The 20,742-nt window shown below is 51.6% G+C and overlaps 1 protein-coding gene across 1 annotated transcript in view; it reads right to left on the reverse strand.

Moving 5' to 3' along the window:
- Positions 1-5,385: 5,385 nt before the first annotated feature.
- Positions 5,386-20,742, reverse strand: part of MECR (mitochondrial trans-2-enoyl-CoA reductase) — a 37,099-nt gene continuing 21,742 nt past the window's right edge. The window contains exons 4-10 of the mRNA XM_061148400.1: positions 15,781-15,924; positions 13,072-13,174; positions 11,707-11,809; positions 10,379-10,452; positions 7,789-7,849; positions 7,590-7,662; positions 5,386-5,721 (exon numbers count right to left, since the gene is read on the reverse strand). Coding sequence (XP_061004383.1) covers positions 5,564-5,721; positions 7,590-7,662; positions 7,789-7,849; positions 10,379-10,452; positions 11,707-11,809; positions 13,072-13,174; positions 15,781-15,924 — 716 coding nt within the window. The 3' untranslated portion in view covers positions 5,386-5,563. The remainder of the gene's footprint in view (positions 5,722-7,589; positions 7,663-7,788; positions 7,850-10,378; positions 10,453-11,706; positions 11,810-13,071; positions 13,175-15,780; positions 15,925-20,742) is intronic.

A 20,742-nucleotide genomic window follows, 5' to 3' on the forward strand; every position in this document is an offset into this window, starting at 1 on the left:
AATCTAATTTACCTAGAACCACAAAGAAGTTTTGTTTCTTTACTATTTTTATTTACTTTAAAAATTATATGTTGAACGGATAATTCATTAACTGGTTCAAATGGTATAGAGTGAAAACCCTTAACCAGTTCTGACCTCTGGTGGCCTAGGGGCAATGCAATTCCGTTAGTAAATATCCTCTTAGAGCTATTTTACACATACAAAGTAAATGATGGTGTACTATACATACAGTTCTGCACTTAATAGACTGATGATTTGAAAATCATTCCATTAGAGTACAAAAGGAGCTTTCTGCATTTCCTCATCAACACGTTATCAAACTTTATGATCTTTGTCAGTCTGTTAGCTGAGAAATGGTATCTCAGGATAGTTTAATTTGCAGTTATGTTGAGTGCGGTGAGCCTCATATATTTAAGAGATACATTTTCTCTTTCTGCTGTGTCTTTCTGTGTCTGCTTATATTTTTGCCCATTTTTCTTACAGGTTTATAGCTCACTAGCTCTTTGTCAAATGAGTTGCAAATATTTTTCCTCGGTTTGTTGGCTTTTGACTTTGTCTAGAGTGCTTTTTTGCCATGCAAAAACACCAGATGTTTATGGGATCGAATTTATCCATCCTTTATTTTACTTTGATTCTGGATTTTGTGTTGTAGTTTGAAAGGCATTCCTCACTCTGAGCTTAAAAAAATTAAAAAAAAAAAATACTTCCCATGGTTTATTCTTAAAAAAAATTTTTTTCCCCCTCATGCCACAGGGCATTTTGAGATCTTAGTTCCCTGACCAGGGATCCAACAAACTTGCCCCCTGCATTGGAAGCCTGGAGTCTTAACTATTGGACCCCTAAGGAGGTCCCTATTCTATATTACTTTTAGAACTGATTTTTATGTTGTGATCTTGATCCATTTGATATTTAGGAAAGTGTGAGGATCATAGTATTCTGAAGTGCTAACCTTGGTGGCTGTATCATCTGCTCAACCTATTGTACAGATGGGAAGAGCGCCCCCTAGAGGCTAAAGGCCTGTCGCTAAAACCCTCACTCTAAGAGCTCCCTAAATTCGGGCACCTTCTTCCAGCAAGGTGCCAAAGTTCAACCTTCGGACACCCCATTCACTCTATCTGGTTGTTTCTTCCTTGTAAATATTCAGGAATCCACTCCTCTCCACTCTCACTTACTAAGTCAGTTCAGGCCTTGTCATATTGTTCAGACACTGGGCTTTAAACATGCTGCTCCCCCAGCCTGAAAATTTGGCTGACTTATTCAGGGCTCACATGTTCCTTGCCCACCTTCTCTCGAGTACCTCCCCCACCCCCGCCCCATCCCTGCCACTATGAAACCACTGTATTTTTTTTCTCTCACAGCGCTTGTCGTGCTCTGTAATTACCTCACTTATTCACACGTTCACTGTCTTTCTCTTCCACCAGAATGTAAGCTCTCTGGTATCAGGGGCCAGGATTTTTTGTCTCCTGCTGTATCCCTAGCACCTTCGACAGTGCCTTTCACATAACAGGTGTTCAAACTATTTACTGAATGAATAAATGAATGAATTCTCAACTGGACTGCTTCAATAGCCTCCTGATTCTCCTTTTTTCCATGCTTCTCCATGAGACGTAGACTCAGGGAAACTGCGTGACATGTCATTTATCACTGAACAAAATCAAGGAGTCCTGAGAAAAGAGGGAACTCAGGGCCAAAGGAACTGGAGTTGACTGGCCCAGTGACCAGATAGGGTCAGGGGGCCTGGCTTGTGGTGCCAGGTTGCTTCCTGATGTGTGGCCTTGAGCAGCTCCCCTCCTCTCTCTTTCTCTTCTGGAAAAGTGGTCATAGTAAAACCTCAATGACACAGGGAAGCTATAAAAATCAAATGACAGTGCATGTGGAAGTGTCTGAACACCGCAGTGTCAGGGACACAGGGCGAGCTTTCTTCCCCGTCAGGTCGTGGCAGCTCACCTGTTCCCAGGACCTTCCTGCCTTCACCTGCGGGCAGGTGCTGTGCCAGGACTGAGCCTCTCTCCTCCCACCATTTCCTCCAGCTGTCCTGGCTGGGGCCAGCGGCCCGCCCAGGGCATGGAACCTGCGAGTGACCGTGGGGCGGAGCATGAGAGCCGCAAGGCCTCAGGACTGAGATGCCTAATGCCCACAGGTTAATGCGAGAAACTTTTCCTTCTGGGCCTCAGTCTTTCCCTGAGGACAGCACGGTTAATTGGTGTCCCAACACACCAGACAGTCATCAGTATTAAGGCCATGGATGTAGGCAGCTGCAGGGCAGATGCTACTGGAAGGGAACAGGGAGAGCCAGGCATGAAGCTTCAGGGCTTCAGGAGCGCCCCGCCTTTGGTTTAGGTCATGCCTGTAGTCTCCTGGAGCCAAAGTTTCCTCCTTCCACCATTTAAAAAGGATATTGTTTACTTGGTGGGCTAGAAGAGCTGTCCCAACTCCACATGCCCTGAAAATTAAAAACAATATACTGTACTAGATTTCCCCCCCACTGTACTTGTTAAGAGATGATCCATTTTAAGTCAGATTCTCTCCTGACACTGTTTTGTCTTAGGCTCCTTTCCTCTGCTGGCCTCATTAAATGTTGGTAATCCCTATATTGGTCTTCAGAATTTAGGGAGACTTTCCTTATCTGGGAGCTTCTGATTATCTTTCTTTAGTGCCTCTAAACTGTCCCCCAACTTGCTGCCAGAGGGATTTTTCTAAAGCACAGTTCTGATCATCTGGCTCAGAAATCTTTTGTTCCCTACTGCCCACAGGGTAAAGTTCGAATTCCTTAGCTAGTAATCACAAACTGCCACTATTCAGGTTGTGATTTTGTGAAATTTTCAGCTTCAGATGGTCTGACATGATTTCAATATAAATTAAACCAGACAATATGTATCAGTTATGAGTAGGTTCAGAGAAAGCCTAGGGGCTTAAATAGCATAGAAGCTTATTTCTCAAGTCCTGAGGTGGGCAGTCAAGGTTTCTGGGTCTCAGGGACCCAGGCTCCTTTGATTTTGTTGCTGTTCCGTTCTCAACATGGTCAAAGATCGCTATGCAAATTCCATGTTCATTTCCTGGTGAGGGGGAAGGTGGAAGGGGAAGAAAAAGGTACAGGATGGATGCCAGCTTTATTTTAAAGAGGTTCCTAAGAAACAGACACCTCCCACCTCTGTGTGCATCACACGGGCCAGATCTTGTCAGCTGCTAGGGAGGCTGGGAAAGTGTTTATTCCAGCCTCCCATGTCCCCACCTAAAAGTCATCAGCCTTAATTCTTAGAAGTAGAATGATATTTGGGGAAAAGGAGTAGATTTTGACATAAATGTTCTGCCTTAACTTAAACCTGTCCCTTGGTCTGTAATGCTTGTCTCCCTTCCCTGCCTGAGAAAATATCATCTTTTAAATCCAGGGCAACTGTCAGCTCCAGGGACTTCCCTAGTAGTCCAGTGGTTAAGACTCCATGTTCCCAATGCAAGGAGTATGGGTTCGATCCCTGGCTGGGAACTAAGATTCCACATGCCACATGGTGTAGCTCCTCCACCCCCCCAAATAATCTCCAGACCCCCAGAGGTGCTACTCTCAGGGGACTCTGCACACCCTCCTCCCACCCACGAGGTCTCTGTGCTGTGGTGTTATGAACCTTCCTCCCTCCTATCTGCCCCCTCTGAGTCTCTACTAGGGGCCAGATCCTTTTTCATGGCTGCAGGCTCATCAGAACCCCTAAGCCCAAGCTTGTGGAGTCCCCCTGACCAATCTCATCCTAACCTTCACTCCGTAGCTTTGGGTGGCCTCCCCCTCCCTTGCAGACTTTCTGCACTTGCCCACATTGACCAGCTGCACAAATCATCTATCCCACAAACCTCAAGGACAGAAAACAGGAGAGATCTGGGTGAATTGGGGCTGATTCTGAGCCCAGGTGGACAAGGTGGCAAATCTTACCCAGAGGGCACCTGCAGACCTTTCGCAGTCCCAGGCTGAAGCTGAGTCCTTTTCTCCAGAGAACACACAAGATGCTCCCAAAGACAGGATGACGACGCCGGGGCCCACGTATGTGCTGGCGTGCAACTAAACCGGTGTATCCCATAGCTTTCAGACCCAGTTTTCCCCATCATTCCACTGCTTTAACCCCTCCAGCACCTCCCCATGTCCTGAGGGCAAATCCTGAGCCTTCCTGCTGTGAAGGCAGGCTCCCAACTCAGCCTTCCAACGCCCCTACACCCACGGTGGCAGCTATACTCACCTGTTGGCAGTTCTGTGATGGGCAGGCTCTCCCGGGCCTCCAGACTCTCACATGTGCTGCTGGCTTTGCGCTTGGGACACCTCCTCCTGCTGGGCCTCGAGATTGGCTCTGACCATACTTCCTCTGGGCGGGGAGCTTCCTTAAACCCTCAAGCAGAGCTGCTGTGTCCCCATGGCCCTCTGAACACCTCCGTAAAGTGGCCTCGTGAGTAGATAAAGCTACCTGCGGGCCAGTCCCACGCCACTCATAGGCAGCCCTGGCTTCAGGCACGCACCTGGCTCTCAGTAAGTCCTCCCCAGCGAGGCTCTGGAGCTCAGGGACAGAGGGCCGGGTGATGAAGGAGACACCCTCGAGTCTCTAGTGCTTTGCTTTGGGTGAGTGGATCATGAAGCAAAACACCCAAAAGTCACGTAGCATCAAGCTCTTTGCCGTCTGAATAAAGCAATGCCTTGCTCAGGGCCCGCTTTCAAGCTTCCCCCAAGGAAGGCCTAGGACAGGACCTTGGTTAGGTGCTCACAGCACCTCACACAGGTCTTCTTTAGCGCATGCATCACTATGACCACCACTGTGGGACCTGTGGGGTGAAGCGGGGCTTCTCCACGGCGGCACTGTGGACACCTGGGGTGATGGGCCCTGGCTGACGGAGGATGTGCTGTGCCCTGGAGGATGCCGGCATTGCTGGCCTCTACTCACAAGACTCTAGCAGCAGCCCTTCAATTATGACAATCCAGTGTCCCTTGGGGGTAAAATGACCTCAGGTGTAACCACTGATGTGTCTATCTCCCTAGCTAGAATGGAAGTGCCCTGGGCATGGTCCAGCCACCGAGAGGCCCCATTTCCTTGGTTTCTCAGCCTGGCATTCACTCCTCTTTGGAGCTGATCCTCCCCCGCTGCCCCAGACGGAGCCGCAGGCCACCGGAGAACGAGTCAAACCTTCCTTTTTCGAAGGTTCTCCTCTGGGCTGGCACGGCTGGAGGGCAGAGATCTGTCTGACTGGTTCTTGTGCCCTGCCCGTCCCACCCAGGCGTAGCTTTCAGGGCCATCGGGACATGTTGCTGGGGCACAGGCAGAGGGCGGCTTCTTCGTGCTGGGAGATGGTGAGTGCAGGGGATGGCCCTTCTCCAGAGAGGACTTCTGCTGGTTTTTGTTTTGTTTTTTTGCCTCCTATGAAGTTCAGACTTTATTCAATACCCTGAGGCTGGCCCCCCAGTTCTCTGGGTCAGAAGGGACAGTGAGGAGAGGTGCAGCCTGTGGCCGGTGGAGGCCCCACTGGGGGGTGGGGGAGGGCCCGAACCAGTCCTGCTGCTCCATCCCCCCTCCCGCTTGGCTCTGGGGTTATCACGTCACATGGTGAGAATCTGCTTTGAAGACACGAAGGGCTGCGTGGACGCTTCTAGGGCACACAGGTAGTCCTGCAGCGGGACCTCGGAGCAGGCGGGGGCCGTGAGTTGGCCTCGGCGGATGAGATCGCAGAGTGTGAGGATCAGCTCCTTGAACTGGTCTGTGGGAGGTTGGAGGGTGTGGGGAGGTGACCCGTGGGCCTCCGTGCTGGCAGGAGCTGGAGCTGGGCTCCAGGGAGGCCTCTCCCGTGGCGAGAGGCCCGGGCTTGGCCGGGGCCGTGGCGGGGGCCTGGTTCCCACCCGTGTTCAGGACAGTGAGAGCCAGGGTGGGGACAGGGTGCGGGCAGCGGCCCTGGGAGCTGACAGGCCGGCGGAGTGGTCGCTGCGAGGCTCAGACCCACAGAACCTGACTGGGTGTAGCTGGGAGTCCCGAGTGGTGCGAGGGCGGGAAGCCAGAGGAGGAAGAGGGGGTGGGCGGTGCCTGGCACAGACAGATGAGCTCTGCTGGGGGCAGAGAGCCTTCCCTGAGAGCCCAAGACTCCCTCAGAACCTCTCCTGTTGAGGCCACCAGGGTCCCTTCCAGGGGCCTGCCTCTCACTTAGGGACCCAGGATGGCAAAGGAAAATGAAAATGAAGGCCTTGGCTGAGAAGTGCTTTTTCATAGTTCGTTCAGTATTCAAACTGAATTGTATCTCCTGCTTGAAACACTTCCATGCTTCCCATTTCCCTTTAAAGATAGAGTCTGAGCTCCTTAAAGAGGATTATAAGGCCTTCCATAATCCGTTCACAACTGAGCTGTCCAGCTTCCCACCCTCTCTGAGGGCCTTTTGCACATGCTGTTTTCTCTACTTGAAACACCCCATTCACAGGACCACTCCCCTCTCCTTCACTGGGGGAATACCACATCATTCCTCAGGCTCAGCCTGGGAGTGATGGTGGCCACACTCTGGGGGACCCGTCCTCCAGGAGAGGAAGGAGAGCGTGTCTGGCTCGGGGTCTAGAGTCAGAGCGACTGCCGTTCACGTCCTGGCTGCACACTCTTCAGGTGGGGGTGACTTGAAGCAAGCGACTTAGCCACTCTAAACCTCAGTTTCTGCCTCTGTCAAACATTGCTAATAATAGTTTTAACAATTACGACTGTTAAAAAAAATATTTTTTTGATTGAGCCTTGAGGCCATGCGGGATCTTAGTTTTCCAACCAGAGATTGAACCCCTGTGCTGGAGAAGACTCTTGAGAGTCCCTTGGACCACAAGGAGATCAAACCAGTCAATTCTAAAGGAAATCAACCCTGAATATTCATTGGAAGGACTGATGCTGAAGCTGAAGCTCCAATACTTCAGCCACCAGCTGGGAAGAGCCGACTTACTGGAAAAAACCTTGATGCTGGGAAAGACGGAGGACAAGAGAAGTGGGCGGCAGAGGATGAGATGGTTGGATGGCACCACCAATTCAATGGACATGAACTTGGGCAAACTCCGGGAGGTGGTGAGGGACAGGGAAGCCTGGTGTGCTGCAGTCCATGGGGTCGCAAAGAGTTTGACACGACATGGCGACTGAACGACAACCCCCTGCAGAGGCATCTTAGCCACTGGACTGCCGGGGAAGTCCCAACAATTATGACACTGAAACCAAGGCAGAGGCTAAGTACCTTGCCCGATGTCCCATGGCTGGGCTCGGCAGAACCTATAGCTAGTAATGGTGAGAGCAGGATGTGAGCCCAGGCAGGCTGGTTCCAGAGTTTGTTCTCTTTACTGGGGTGTTGTCCATGGCAGTCTCCCCCACTGTCAGCTCCTCGGGAGGGCGGCAGGAGCTGTCCTGTTCAGTGTGGTCCCCTTGCGGACAAGCCCACTTTAGCCTAAAACTATTTGCTGACTGTAGCTGTTTCTAGAGGCTGTTATCCTTTATCCTGTTTTGGGGTTGGTGGAGGGGGGATCTGATCACCTCTCCCGGGCTCAGAGCAGCCAGTCACTTCTGAGTAGGCACTGCCCTCTCGTGTGACCCTTGATAACAGGCCTATCATCCACTCACCTGGACTGTGGTCCTTCTTCCACTGGGATAACCAAAAGCCCCGAAGTTTGAGATCCTTAAAAATAAGCTGGCTCTGTGGAAATAGGAAGGACATACACTAAGGTGCTGAGGGCAAGAACTTCAGGCTGAAGGGACAGACTCCCCAGGGGCGGGGCACTGCCCGAGTCTAGATGACTGTGGGGTTCAGACCCCAGCTTACCACAGAGGCGATGACAGGCTGCTTGGCCATTCCCCCATAGGTCACCATGGTTCCTCCAGGCCTGAGGAGTCCAGAGAGAACAGAGTGGTCACAGGTGGAGACAGAGCTACAACATCATCTATCCCAACCCTGGTTCCTAAGCCTTGTTCTCAGAATCCCCACGTGTGTGTGTGCTCAGTCATGTCTGACTCTTTGCAACCCTATAGACTATATAGCCCACCGGGCTCCTCTGTCCCTGGGATTTTCCAGGGAAGAATACTGGAGTGGGTTACCATCTCTTTCTCCAGGGGATTTTCCTGACTTAGGGATCAAACTCCCTCCTCTTGCGTCTCCTGCATTGGCGGGCAGGTTCTTTACCACTAGTGCCACCTGGGAAGCCCCCAGAATCCCTGGGAAGGGTTCAAAAAAAAAAAAAAACCACAAAAAAACAGATTCCCATGCCTGCTCCAGACCCAGTAAATCAGGGGCAAGGATCTATATTAAAAACAATAGAAAACAAAGAAGGAAGCAGACACCCCCTTCAGATGACCTGGATGTCTAACCAGGTGGGGACCTAAGCTGCGCCCAGGCTTTGAGGAAGAGCTGCAGGGAAGAGTGCCCTGCTAAGCAAAGCTCATGACCCGAGTCCAGCTGGGCTCTGCCCCACGGCGCCTGGGTGACCCTGGGCAGTGGGCAGTGGGCCACGCTGCCTCTCCCTCTGGGCACACTCATTCAAAGGACCAGTGAGATGGAAGCAGCTCGGCAGCTAAGGGATGGTGTGGACGGTGCAGAGGACGATGGTGAGTGTCAGGACCCGCTGTCTGACACTCCCAGTGGTCAAACAGAGAGGGGCTTGTGTCATTTTAAACACGTGAAGCCAAGTCTTAAGCTAAGTCTTCATGTGCCTGATTTAACCTGTGTGCCCCTCGCTGCTCCCCTAGCTCTTGCAGGAGTTTGCTGATGCAGGATGAGCTGAGGTTCACTCTGGGCCAACACAAGGGAGGCTCGGCGAACTCCAGAAGGGCAGAAGCTGCTGAGAGGGGCAGGGAACTCTCTGTCCCTGAGGCCGGGGGCCAGTTTGGTCTTCGGTTCCTTCATCTGCCACCCGGTTCTGGAAAGTGGCTCCCGTGGCGGGGAGCGGGGTGAGCCCTCCCTCTGTGGGCCAGCACTACACTTGGTTTAATCAGAGTGGCTGCCGCTTACAACCTGGGTGGGACGGGAGTTCCAGGGAGAATGGACACATGTACATGCATGCACGTATGGCTGAGTCCGCTTTTTACCTGAAACTATCACAACATTGTTTGCTAACCAGCAAAGCCCAGTACAAAATATACTTGTTTTTTTTTTTTTTTTTAAATCAGAATGGCTACTGTTTACTGGGTGTTTACTATGTGCCAGGCACAGGTCTGAGCATTTCACATGTGCTGGCCAATGAGTCCTCACGGTGACCCCAAGGGAGGACTCTGATGATGCCTCTTTCACAGCCGAGAAAGCAGGGACCCACCTCTCATTTGTAGAGTGCTCTGTGCGGACCTCAGAGCCCCTTAGACTCATCTTCTGAGGTAGAAAAGGTTTATATCCCCCCATTTGACTGATGAAGAGGCTGAGGCCCGGATCATTTTTCATGTATTGCCTAGCTCACATAGATCCCCAGCTAGTGAGCAGCAGCGTTTCTGACTCCAAAGCCTACACTTGTGACCACTGAGCAAGACTCTGTCCTACGACGGGCCACGCAGGGATGGTGGTTGGCCTCGGAGGCTGCCTGGAGCCGTGCTGAAGGGCTGTGCTCGGGCTCACAGCAACACGGGCAAGCTGACTACCCTCCCCGGGCCTTGTCTGGATGGGGATGGGAGCGGTACCCCGTGCTCAGGTAGTTGTGGGAGGGGTACATCGCACACTCTGCACAGTCTGGTGCGTGGTACATGCTCTGTGGTTGTTACCACAGCTCTCTGATCTCATGACCCATCTTCCCATCCAGCCTGTACATTCTAGAGGGTTCCCTCGGTGGCTCAGCCATCTCGGTACCCCTGGCTAAAGTGAGTGCTAGCAAACAGGAGTTAACAAACACTGGTGCTCTAGTTGGGAGGTGTCCCTTAAGGCGCCTTTCCATTCCAGAAGTTTATAAGAAAGGAAAAAAGGATGAAAGGACGTACACTCTCAACGGTACTTATCCTCCTCTGTGGCGGGGCGGTAGGTCAGTTTTGTGCCTAATTTTTCCTTTGTGCTTTTGCATACTTTCAAGATGTTTTGTAATAGCATGATGTTACCTTTAAAATTAGAATCTATTTTTAAAAGCTAATATGCTAGGACTTTTTCAGATGCCCCTAGGTTATGAATCCTTAACTGCTCCCCTTTCACAGAGGGCCAGGCAGCTATTACTGGGGTCCCCGGGAAGACAAAGCAAGACGTGTCTCTGGGCCATCTGTAAAGAAGGCTGAGAAGGGGCAGGTCCAGATAACCAGGATGGGACAAGGGTCCCATCTTCCTGCCCAGGGGTGTGCTGACCTGGCCTTGGCTTGCACTGGCCACTGGCACTTGGTCACTCGGTGGTGCTCCTGGCCATAGCCCGGGAGGGCGCCGGCGCACTGGGGCCGAGGGGCCGGGGACTTACGCCAAATGCCGCAGCAGCTCCGTGGCGCTCTTCCCGCCCACACAGTTGAGAGCAAGCCGCGGCTGGGGCACGTCCTGGGAAACCAGAGAATCTGTGGTGAGCGAGCTACCCCTCTGTGGGGGTGGAGTGTGTGTGTGTGGAGGGGGTGGAAGGGGAGGGTGGCTTGAAGCTTGCTGCAAACCGCACTTCCCTGGCCCAAGGGCCCAAGGGAGTGAAAAAGTAGGACCGTCAGGCCTTCACGCGCAGTCTGGGGAGGGCCTGTTCTTTACCAGCTTAATCCTGTGATCTGTTTTAGGCATACTCAGTCACCTCTTTGCAGACTCTTTGCAGGCTGTCCATGGGATTCTCCAGGCAAGAATACTGGAGTGGGTTGCCATGCCCTCCTCCAGGAGATCTTCCCGACCCAGGGATTGAACCTGCGTCTCTTATGTCTCCTGCCTTGGCAGGCTGGTTCTTTACCACTAGCACCACCTGGGAAGCCCAAGGATCAGCAGTGTTGTTGCTGAGTTGCTCAGTCGTGTCAGACTCTTTGCGACTGCATGGACTATATTCCACTAGGCTCCTCTGTCCATGGGAGGATTCTGTTCAAAACTCACCTCTGGGAGAGAACAGACAGAGGGCATCTGTGCTGTGTCCTGACAGACTTCATTTCCCCCTCTCCTCGGCACCTACAGGTTGGTTTATATCAGACGTGCTGACCTACTAGGTGAGTGTGCGTCCGGCCCCGCCAGGGGTCAGTGACAAGAGACTAGGATGTGGTTTGATCACTGGGAGGTGTGCTGGGCGGGTTGAGGGGCTTTTGAGTCTAGAGAGGCTGAGGCCAGCCCCGACCCCACCACCTCTGACTGTGTGGTCTTGGTAAACTCCTCACTACATCTGACTGTGTGGTCTCAGTAAAGTCCTTTGTCTTTTCCGAGTCTTCATTTTCTCATCTATAAAACAGATGGCACCTACTTTGTAGAGCTTTTGTGGGGATTTTCAGGTAAAAAAAACATAAGGCAGGTGCCTCATAAATGTGACTTCTTTCCTTTCTCTTCCCTCCTCTGCCACAGCTCCTCTCCCAGCTCTGAGATTCACGTCGGCTGTGTGGGCTGATGGAGCCCATCAGAAACCTTCACAACAACAACCCTGTCTGTCTCTGCGCTGCCCCCTCACAGCCCCTGGGCACTTACTGCGTGCTGTCCCCTGGCTGAGGGAATGGGCTTTACCCAGCCACGAGGAGATGGAGGGGGGATTTTGGAGACAAACAGTGGGCTCGTGCCCAGCCTTCTGAACTCAAGTGACTGCCTTTCTTCAGCGAGATGGGCCTGGTCCCTTTTCACCGGTACCTTAAAGAAGCTTCTCATCTCAGGCTTTCTTAGCTCCTCTTCTGTGACAACATGGTCAGCACCCAGATTCTTCAGTCTGTCGGTCAGCTTCTGGAGGTCAGGTCTGGAAACCAAACACAATCCAGGGTCCTCGGTCACATCTGCCCACTCTCTCCACCAGAGGCTCCCAGGACCCCTCTGCCACAGGTGTGAGAACCCCAGTTTCTCTTTGTGGGAAGCTGGGCTCGGCCACCCACACCCCGTGTGCTAGGTTCAGCACACTCCAGCATCTGCTGGCCTCAGTTTTCTCACTGGTGTGAGAGAGCGCTGGGTGGTTTCTACTGCTCCTACTGGCTCCAAGGATGCTAGAAACCATATGGCCCGGGGAAGAGTTGGTTCACTTCCTGATTTCTTCTACTGAAACGACAAACTCCGCTTCCTTTCCCCCTGTCTTTTCAAGAGGCTCTTCAGAGTGTTGTGCAAACATATCCTGGCCCACAAGTGGCTCTGTGCCTCTTTACCAAGGCAAACAGAGCAATTCTTGTTAGCACAACCGAGGGGATGGGGAATTGGAGCGAGTATCAGTTCTCCTAATGAGGCTGGACTTGCCTGATGGACCCAGCCACGTATGTGGACAGTGAGGCTTAAGGAGGCTGGATGATACGATGGAGAAAGAGTCGGGAAACTTAAGTTTGTTGTTGATTTGCTGTGTCTTCCTGAGCAAGTGGCTTCCTCTCTCTGATGACAAACCTGCCCTGTCTCCTTTACATCTGTATTTAGTGCACTTCAAGGCATCACACAAATGCAAGGGAAACAGGGGCCTTGGGTTAGTCAGTTCACAGAAAGAAATACAGCTTAAAACATTCCCAAGTGTGAACTGTGGTTTTGAAAACATGGGCTTATCAGAAGTCAAGCATCTTAAAAACTCAGGTTGGGAGTGAGGGCCTTCTCTACCTCCTTCCTGCCCTCCCTTTACATTTCAGTCACTTATCCTATAGCCCCGGGGCTTCCCTTATAGCTCAGTTGGGAAAGAATCTGCCTGCAGTGCAGGAGACGCGGGTTCGATTTCTGGGTTGGGAAAATCCCCTGGAGAAGGAAATGGCAACCCACTCCAGTATTCTTGCCTGGAGAATCTCATGGACAGAGGAGCCTGGCGGGCTACAGTCCATGGGGTCGCAAGAGTCGGACACGACTAAGTGACTAAACCATCCTATAGCCACAGACCACTGGACCTCAGGGCAGGAGGCTGACAGCCCTTAGCGAGCAGCAGCTGCAGGAAAGGAGGGCCGCTTATGCAGGGGCGCCACCTGGTGGACACTTGGGCACCTGCGGGTGTCAGGCTGGAAAGGCCCAAGCGGTGGGCTGGGGTCAGGCCTTCCCACGCACCTGTCCCGGAGCACGTTGATGGTCCTCAGGCCCAGGGCGGCCGCGATCTGGATGACCGCTTGCCCCACTCCACTGTTGGATGCATTCTGGATGACAGAATCCCCTGTGGAGCCGGGAAGAGACTCAGGTCGAGATCTGTAACAGGTCAAGGGCTTTCAGCCTAGGATCCTATTAGAGGGTCAGAGGTGGAGTCCTCAGACTCTGAAGGGACCCAGGACCTAGCTGCTGAGCTATCTCAGTCCCGGGAGAGTGGTCTCTTCTCCTAGTGCGCCCCAAGCCTCTACAGCACCCATGATGCCTGCCAGGATTCGGCAACTCAGAGTTCACACTGGATGTGAACTTAGCCCCTGCTGTGTCAATGATTTTGCATCCTTCATCATCCTCCTAGCTCTTGGATCAAGTCTCTGCTTAGGTTCTTTCCTTGGTTTGTAAAGTCTCCTCTCTCCCTTCGTTTTGAAAGCCTATACGTCCTTAGAAGTACAGCTCCAGTGTGGCTTCCTATGTGAAGCCTTCCTAGATTCTTCTCCTGTTCCCTCCCACAGCACTCTGCGGCCAACTCTGTTAAGACTCATGGTCAGCCTCGACTTACAGCTTGTAGCTTAGTCCCTTTCTATCAACAGCCTGTGGCTTCTTGAGGGAAGATGCGCTATTGCCTTGAAATGGGATTAGAGCTGCAATGGAGACTGGCAGCTCCTGAATCAGGGTCTGTGATCAAAACCCAGGCCTAACTTTGCACTTGAGCTGAGTGGGGAGGTGTCGGTTGTGCTGGGAAAGCATGGGCTCTGGAATGAGACATGCCAGGGTCTGAGTCCCAGCTTCTCTACCGACTGGAACTGGAACTGAATGGGGCGGGGCAAGCCCTGAACTCTTTGAACCTCAGTTTCTTCCCCATAAAAAGAGGAGTCCCAGGAGCACCCATTGGGTGCTCTTCATTAGAGTCCAGGGCCATCATGTCTAGGAAGGGGCTCTAGTCCCCTGAGATGCTAGCTAGGTTTAGAGAGGCAGCAGGGACCACATACTAGAGACAGAGGACTTTCTGGAAGAAGGTGGCTCATCATTCTTAGCTAGGGTCAGCCTACAGACTGTCACCCATCCAGGGGGTAATGAAACCAACCTAGTGGGTTTGGAACTTTTTTCTTCTTAATGGTTAAATTTGAGGAAAATAGAATAAAAAATAGTGGAGTATATCACACATGGTGAGGGTAAATACTGTTCCATGAAACTGGTTTCCATTACATATATATTCATATATATCTATGTGCCAGAGGATAGTGTACAGTGTTACTTGTTACCATGGGTCAAGATCACGTGTTTCACACCAGCCCTGGGGGCGGGAAAGTGGAGACGTGGCATGGGCACTTGAGGTGGGTGGTGTCAGAAGGGCCTGATCAGACCACTACAGCTACGGTCCTAATCAGATGGGGCCTTGGGGGAGGGGACGCAGGCGACCACAGCCTCTGCTGCAGCGGGATCCAAGCTAAGGTCCCAGATCACACCTGCTGGCTTTTTCTGCTAGTGAGACCCAGGGCTGCTCGGCCACAGCTGGGGGACCCGCATCTGTCTCTGCAGGAAGCCGGGACTGGCTTTCAGCCGCCACCCAAGCCGACCACCCTCCCGCATCTCTCACTTCAGTCGCCTTGTCAGCGCGGCAGAGATGGGCTGGGAGATCTCTAGGGCCCAGCCGGCTCCCGGATATGTGTGGTGTACAGGGTAACCCTGCAACCACGGTGGATGGGAGGTGGTGGGTAACTGGCCCAGCCTCCTGTCTCTTGGAGGTTAATTTTGAGGAGGATTCTGTGAGGGTCTCTGGAGGCTCCCCAGCAGGACTGGGCCCTGGTTGCCCATGGCGGGAACCAGCCTTCACTGACTTCTCCCCCTTCCTTGTCCCTGGCCCGCCCCAGTCCCTCACTCTTGCTTCTTGGGGTCACCTCCCCAGGGAACTCTCTGCCCTCAGTCCTCGTCTTAGGCTCTACTTTCAGGGAAACCCTGAATAAAACACCTGGCTTTGTCATTCCTTGCTGAGTGATCTCAGGTGAATAATTTACCTCTCTGGACCTCAGGCTCCTCCTTTATCAAGAGGGAAGATAGTACCAGGGGCGCCCCTGTACTGCACTGTAGGCCTGGCCCTGGGCTGAGGGCTGCTCGGCACGTCTCCGTGAACACTCAGAACCTTGCCTCCCTGTTTCACGGGTGAAGGGTCTGCTGATCTGAGAGGTCAGCTGCCAGTCGGTGAGGCCGACTGGGGCCCTCAGCTCGCCGCTCTGACGGCCCAGTGCATTTGACGGGCGATGCATGGGAGGGCACGTATGTGGACTGGAAAGTGCTCCGGCCGTGCTGAGTGGCGAGACTAACGCTAAGTTCAGCATTTTACTGAAAACACAGGGACTGTGTCTGTCTTGTCTGAGCTCTGCAGCCCCAGAGCTCAGCACAGCGCCACGATTTTTGCTGAGTGACAGAATTCCACCCCGAGCTCGAGGGAATGTGAGCCCTCAGCGGTTTTCCAGGGTGTGCTCCTCCGTGGGGTTTCTGCCTGTTTTCCAGGCCCCAAGCTGACATCCTTCCACCTCAAGCAACAAAAGACACACTCGCCCAGGTTGGGGCTGTCTTCCTCGCGGGCCCTCACCCATAAGTTCCCAGGCCTCGGGGGTCGGGACGTGGGTCACATCCCAGTCGGGAAAGCCTGGCCTGCTGGCCCACCGCGGTGCCTACCTGGCCGCAGCCGCTCAAAGTCCATCAGCATCCGGTAGGCCGTGCAGGGGTTGACGCCCAGGGTGGCGGCGCTCTGAAGAGGAATGTCACTTGGGACTGTGATGAGCTCTTCCTCGCCGAACACAGCCTCAGTCCGCCAGGTTCCTGGGGGGAGGCAGGGGAGTAAGGAAGGACCCCCCCACGCCCAACCCCAGCTCCCCCTCCTCAGTGGACAGGCACCAAGGACGGTGGGCTTCAGGAATGCTTGGAGGGAAATAAGAAAACCTTGAGGTCTTTCTGAATGTCTTTGAGCCCTGGTGATAATTACGTTAGGGAGACTGTTACCCCCACATGAGTGACCAGGAGACTGAGCTGGTGTCACACAGCAGGAGGTGGAGGATCTCCAACTATTGGACTCCAAGGGTGAGAGAGCCACATCATTATCAGGGCAGGAGAAGTTGAAAAAAGCCCCAGGTTCCCGCTCGGGTCTCATTCTCACCTAAGGCAGGGTGACTTGGGATGGTATTATGGAAAAAAGCATGCAGGTCGAAGTCGAAGGCCTAGGTGTGGGCCTTGGCTTTGCTGGTCTGCTAGTCTGAGCACAGTGACTGAGTTCTGGTTACGCTATTATGCAGATGACACCGGCAAGAAGAGCTTTGAGTGGTCTCCCCAAGAGATGCTGCACAGATTACGTGATATATGGGAAATGAAACAATCCTGTAAACTGGGGAAAAAAGGCTCCTTAACCCCCAACCTTAAAACTCAACATTCAGAAAGGTAAGATCATGGCATCTGGTCCCATCACTTCATGCCAAATAGATGGGGAAACAGTGGAAACAGTGACAGACGTTATCTTTTTGGGCTCCAAAATCACTGCAGATGGTAACTGCAGCCATGAAATTAAAAGACGCTTGCTCCTTGGAAGAAAAGTTATGACCAACCTAGACAGTGTATTAAAAAGCAGAGACATTACTTTGCCAACAAAGGTCCATCTAGCCAAAACTATGGTTTTTCCAGTAGTCATGTATGGATGTGAGAGTTGGACTATACAGAAAGCTGAGCGCCGAAGACTTGATGCTTTTGAGCTGTGGTGCTGGAGAAGACTCTTGAGAGTCCCTTGGACTGCAAGGACATCCAACCAGTCCATCCTAAAGGAGATCAGTCCTAGGTGTTCATTGGAAGGACTGATGCTGAAGCTGAAATTCCAGTACTTTGGGCTCCTGATGCGAAGAAGTGACTCATTGGAAAAGACCCTGATGCTGGGAAAGATTGAAGGCGGGAGGAGAAGGGGACGACAGAGGATGAGATGGTTGGATGACTTCACCGACTCAATGGACATGACTTTGAGAAAACTTCGGGAGTTGGTGATGGACAGGGAGGCCTGGTGTGCTACAGTCCATGGGATCGCAAAGAGTCGGACATGACTGAGTGACTGAACTGAACTGAACTGAACCCCCGACCCACATTCCAGTTCCAAACAAAAGAATGATAAAATGTCCAGTTTAAACGCCTCACTCAAGAGGGCAGGAACCGAGGCTGTGACCTGCCCCGAGTCACCTGGCTCCCTGGGCAGATACTCATCCTACACCAGCTGTGAGCCAGGCCCTTGAACAATGACGCGCTCCTGGTGTTCATGGGGTGCTTGCTCAAGTGGAGCAGAACAGGAGAGACACAAATGAGTAAGTATGAACATTTTAAGTTATACAGGGAGAGAGAAACGGGGGAAGAAAATGACTTCAGACAGGAGGAGTGAGGGGTAGCTTCTCTGAGGAGGGGACAGGCTGAGAGGTGAAGGCCAGAGATGCAGCCACGCAGTCCACAAACATTCCCGTGGAGTAAGAAGCGCAGACTCTTGAGGCGGGACAGAGACAGGAGTGGAACAGGACAAATACACACTGGAGGGGAGACCGTGGTGGGAAGAGTGGCTGGAGATGTGGCCGATGCGGCACTGGCTGGATGGACGTCATGAACCAGGGAAGTTGCTCAGTCGTGTCTGACTCTTTGCGATCCTATGGACTGTGGCCTACCAGGCTCCTCCATTCATGGAATTTTCCAGGCAAGGGTACTGGAGTGGGTTGCCATTTCCTTCTCTAGGGGATCTTCCTGGCTCAGGGATCGAACCCAGGTCTCCTGCATTGCAGACAGACGCTTTACCATCTGAGCTACCAGGGAAGTACCCCTTTCAAGATCTTGACCCACAGTAACTGCGTGTTACACTAACACAGTCCATGTACATATATACATACACACACACACACACACACACCCCTAACAGAAGCCAAAGTTTCACAGAACAATACTTAACCTTACTCTATGTGACATGTTGTACTCTGGGTCATGGCGTGAAGAATGGATTTCGTTTTAGTGAACAGGAAGCTTCTAATTTTAAAAGTCAGTCTGAGGTGATTGGATTTACGCTTTAAGATCACTTTGTTGCTGCAGATGTACGGATGGCCAGTAGGCATGTGAAAAGAGGCTTGACATCACTAGTTATTAGAGACATGCAAATCAAAACTACAATAAGGTACCATCTCACACTGGTGGTCAGAATGGCCATCATTAAAGTCGACAAATAAACGCTGGAGAGCATGAGGAGAGAAAGGAACCCTCCTACACTGCTGGTGGGAAAGTAAGCTGGTACAGCCACTATGGAGAACAGTATGGAGGTTCCTCAGAAAACTAAAAATAGAGTTGCCACATGATCCATCAATCCTACTCCTGGAAATATACCCAGACAAAACTATAGTTCAAAAAAATACATCACTCCTAAGTTTCCAGTAGCACTGCTTACAACAGCTGAGACATGGAAATGACCTAAATGTCCATCAACAGATGAATGGATAAAGAAGACGTGGTACACATATACAATGGAATACTACTCAGCCATAAAAACGAATGAAATAATGCCATCTGCAGCAATGTGGATGCAACTTGAGATTATTTTAATAAGTGAAGTGTACGTCATACAGAGAAAGACAAATACCACAGGACATCACTCAAAAATATGGCACAAATAAACCTATCTACAAAACAGAAACAGACTCACAGACACAGAGAAGAGATCTGCCATTGCTAAGGGCAAGGTGGTGAGAGAGCGGGATGGATTGGGAGTCTTGGGTTGGTAGATGCCAACTATTATGTTTAGAATGGACAAACAAGGTCCTACTGTATAGGACAGGGAACTATATTCAGCATCCTATGATAAGACATAGTGGAAAAGAATATAAAAAAAGAATGTCTATATATGTATAACCGAGTCCCTCTGCCGCAGAGCAGAGATTGGCACAAGTATGTGTCGTGTACTCAGTCGTGTCCGACTCTTTGCCACCCCATGGACTGCAGCCCACCAGGCTCCACTGTCCATGGAATTCTCCAGGCAAGAATACTGGAGTGGGTTGCCATTTCCTCCTCCAGGGGATCTTCCCGACCCAAGGATTGAAACTGGGTCTCCTGCATCTCCCGCATTGGCAGGTAGATTTTTTATCACTGAGATACTTGGGAAGCCCCAAATCAACTATACTTCAATTGAAAAAAAAAAAAAAAAATCACTCTATTGCTATGTGGAAAAGATGTGGGGAAAGGGCAGAGTAGAAATAGGAAGGCTAATCAGGGGGCTACTGGAGGGGCCCAGAAGTAAGATGCTGGTTGCCTAGACTTTGGTAGCAGGGACGAAGAAGAGTAGATGGCTCTGAATTATGTTTTGAAGATAGAATCAACAGGATGTGAGGAGGTGACAGGTCCTCACCCCTGCACGCAGGGACCCACATAAGCCAGAGTCAGACATACGCAGATTCAAGCCCTGGCTTGCGGAGGACTTGCTCAGTCACCTTAGGGTAACGACCTGGAGCCTTGTTAGCGTGCTGTCTCAGGGGTCCTCAGCCTATTCTTCCAAAGTTCTTGACTGTGTGCTCATGACCCACTGTCCTGGCTCTATTGTGGTCCAGGGTGGGGAGCGGGGGGCAGGCTGTTAGGTGTGCTGCAAGAGGGGAGAAACAAGGTGGGCTTTAGGGGTCTGGAACTGGGGCCAGGAGGCAGGAACACTCTTTACTAAAGGCTGTGTCAATCCCAGAGAAGACTGCTGGCTGAGAAAATAAGAGACTGAAAAACAGAAGGGGTGCTTTGAAGTCCAGAAGCTGTCTTGTCTTTGTCTGGGCTTTGGGCAGCCTAGTTTTCAGATTTTCAGCATCATCTTTATAATCATCACCCCCTTCATCTTAGTCAACATTTACTGTTCTCTACTCTGTGCCAAACGCTTAGTGAATGGCTCTCTGTGCATGAAATCAAAGGTGTTTTCTAATTCCTCTTAATGGCAGGACAATGGAAATCCAGCCCTTGACATGGATTTCTGGGGCTTGGCAGTCGCTAATCCTCTTCTTAAGAGAACCCGGGTGGGATGGGGGCAGCTTCCACGTCAGCCTCCAGGGCTTTTAGGGGAAAGTAGAAACCCTTAGGCTTTCGAGTTGAAGAGAGCTGCTTAAAAACCCCAGCTCTGCGGCTCGCTAGTTGTCTGACTTTGAATGATCACGTCACCCTCTCTGAGCTGCAGTTCTCCTGATCTATGAAGTGTGGAGGACAACACTCCCATCAGTGTGAAGGCTGCACAGACTGTCACTGTGCCCGGCACACAGCAGGGGTGGAGCCCCCCATGGTCTCCGTTTCTGACCGGAATTTCCCAAGCCTGAGTTCTGAGGGGTCCCAGCCCCGACTCATGCGCACCCAAGCCTTAACTGTCTCCGTCTTCTAATGCAGGGGTCACTAGACTATGGATCATGGGCCAAACCTGGCTCACCACCTGTTTTTGTAAATAAAGTTTCACTGGAACATAGCCCACTTTTTAATGTATTGTTTATGACTATTTACAACGGCAGAGTTGAGCAGAAGTGGAATGGGCTGCAAAGTCTAAAATATATACTCATTGGCCCTTTAAGAAAAAAGTTTGCCAATCTCTCATCTAATGCATATGGAAATTTAGTGTTTGCAAAG

The sequence above is a fragment of the Dama dama genome, chromosome 8 (assembly GCF_033118175.1).
Source record: "Dama dama isolate Ldn47 chromosome 8, ASM3311817v1, whole genome shotgun sequence".
Taxonomy (NCBI): Eukaryota; Metazoa; Chordata; class Mammalia; order Artiodactyla; family Cervidae; genus Dama; species Dama dama.